The following is a 2,156-nucleotide window of genomic DNA, read 5'->3' on the forward strand; positions in this document are numbered from 1 at the left end:
CCGAGCACCGCTCAAACACCTCGGTGCGCCGCCGCCGCCGCCGCCGCCGCCGCCGCCGCCGCCGCCGCCGCCGCCGCCGCCCGCGTCAAATCGCGCCGACCGCTCCGCCGCCGACGCCGCCGGCTGCCGGTGCCCCGCAGGTGTGCCTCGTGCTCAAGGAGCCGGCGGGCGGCGCGATGGCCAAGGGGAAGGTGGACGCGCTGCGCAAGCTGCTCGAGGAGGAGCGTGTGGCGTACGACATCGGCGCCTACCGCGACGCGCCGGCCGGGCTGCGCATTTGGTGCGGCGCGACGGTCGAACAGGCCGAGGCGCAGCGCCTGCGCCGGCCAGCGCACGCACCCCGTTACTGGGCGCTCCGTTTGGTGCGTAGGACGACCTCCGCGTCCTCACCCTCTGGCTCAAGTGGGCGTATCAGCAGGTGCAGGCGGCGCAATAAGTGGCGTGGCGGGAGCCCCTCCGCGTTTGCTCCAGTGCCGCCGCCTCAGGGTCCACCTCTGTGTTTATCTCGATTACGCTTTATCCGCCACGCCGCGCGAGGCCGCGCGCACGTTCGCCCATCATCGCCAGCGTTGCGTTTCCCCCCCTACTTCGGAGAGGCCCTTTGGCTTTGCATGCGCCGGGAAATAATATTTTGGTTTGCATGCAATGGTGTGGAGGCGCTGAGGGTGTGAGGCGCTGCGTGCGGCTCCGGCTCAGGTCGCGGGGCATAGCTCGGGTGTAAACGGGGTCTGGGGCGGATGCCCCAGCGGCCCGCCGCAGGCGCCGCCGGAGGCCCTGGCCCGCCGCAGGCGCCGATTTTTTGGCGTTTTTGCTCAAATTTGAGATATTTCTCATCAAATTCTCATCAAAATCGAGCTCGCTACGAGCTCTCTAACTGCAGGACAGCATCTCCTCGTTGAGCCCAGCGGCGCCCGTATCGCCCACGCCCACATTCTTCTTCTTCTTCTTGCCCTTCTTGCCCTTGGCCCTTGCTGCACTTAGCCGCTCAACCTCCGCCAGCAGCGGCTCCTTGGCATGCCGCGCATTCTCCATCTGCTTTGCTTCCCACGCTGCCGCTTCCTCTAAAGCAGCGCCGCCACTAAGCGGCACAACCAAGTTCTCGCACTGTTTGCATGAGCATGTGTCTTGCTTGGCGCGGCGCACAATCCGCGCGCGGCGAGTGAGGTGCGTGAGAGCAGAAGACTCGCAGGTCGGATGGGCGGTGACGCCGTCGAGCGACGGCGCAAAGGTCAATCGCTGCTGCTGCGCAACGAGAGCGGCGACACGAGGCTGCTGGCAGCTGGCAGAGCGAATCGCGATTCCGGCGGCCGCCGTCAGCCCGCCGACACCGACGGCCGAGCTGAGGTCAAACTCCGCCACAGGTCGGACCATCCGTGCGTCAGCCATGGGACGAGACGTCTGTGTGCAGACAGCCCGCCACCCGGGCGATAGAACATGCCAGCTGCTTGCAGGGCTCTCGTGGCCCGTGGTGAATAGGGCGGGCTGCGGCGGGCGCATAAACTATTCACAGCTTATGAACACCGGGAAAACTAAAGTCTGCAGAAGAGTTCGAGTGGTCTTCGTGCTCAGAAGGATCAAGAGAGCTCTATTCACACCCTTTGTGCGTTGAAGACCACAGGCAATGCCCGTTTTCACCCAACCGACGAGTCGCTGGGCCCTCTGACCTGAGCCGCAGCCTCGGCGTAGACCGCGCGCGGCGCGCAGCGCGCTCGGTGTTTGCAGACCGCCCTGGCGGACTCGTTTACACTTCCAAGCTCAAGCCAGGCGCCGCAGGCCATAAAAGAGGAGCGCAGATTAAAATGGCGCCGCAGGCTCCCCCCGGGCCGTCCGCGCAGAGAACCTTTGTCTAAAAACAAAACAAGAAAATCGATGAGACACCACTAGGGGCTGGGGGGCTCCGATCTCCATCTCTCCAGTACTCTCCAATCTCCAGCGTCGCTACATCTTAGGCCGGATCCAGTCAGATCTCCGATCTCCATCTTCAATCTCCAATCTCCAACGTCGTCATCTTAGGCCGGATTCAGTCAGATCTCCGATCTCCATCTCCAATCTCCAATCTCCTATCTCGATTCGGGGGCCCGGGGGAGGAGGGGGGCTCAATCCTTCAGGGAGATGCGCTATGGATACATTCACAATGCAAAAGGATCTCCACCCTC

General features: G+C 63.9%; 2 protein-coding genes across 2 annotated transcripts; one reads left to right on the forward strand and one right to left on the reverse strand.

Annotated features, from left to right (window-relative positions):
- Positions 1-176: 176 nt before the first annotated feature.
- EMIHUDRAFT_255026 (hypothetical protein) lies at positions 177-436 on the forward strand (the record flags this gene model as incomplete). Its single annotated transcript, XM_005775625.1, has 2 exons — positions 177-293; positions 371-436. The coding sequence occupies 2 exons, from the start codon at positions 177-179 to the stop codon at positions 434-436; spliced, it is 183 nt and encodes a 60-aa protein (XP_005775682.1).
- Positions 437-870: 434 nt separating this feature from the next.
- On the reverse strand, positions 871-1,386 carry EMIHUDRAFT_255027 (hypothetical protein; the record flags this gene model as incomplete). The annotated part of the gene is made up of 1 exon (XM_005775626.1): positions 871-1,386. The coding sequence occupies one exon, from the start codon at positions 1,384-1,386 to the stop codon at positions 871-873; it is 516 nt and encodes a 171-aa protein (XP_005775683.1).
- Between the last annotated feature and the right edge of the window lie 770 nt (positions 1,387-2,156).

The sequence above is a fragment of the Emiliania huxleyi genome (assembly GCF_000372725.1).
Source record: "Emiliania huxleyi CCMP1516 unplaced genomic scaffold EMIHUscaffold_2987, whole genome shotgun sequence".
NCBI classification, from domain to species: Eukaryota; Haptophyta; order Isochrysidales; family Noelaerhabdaceae; genus Emiliania; species Emiliania huxleyi.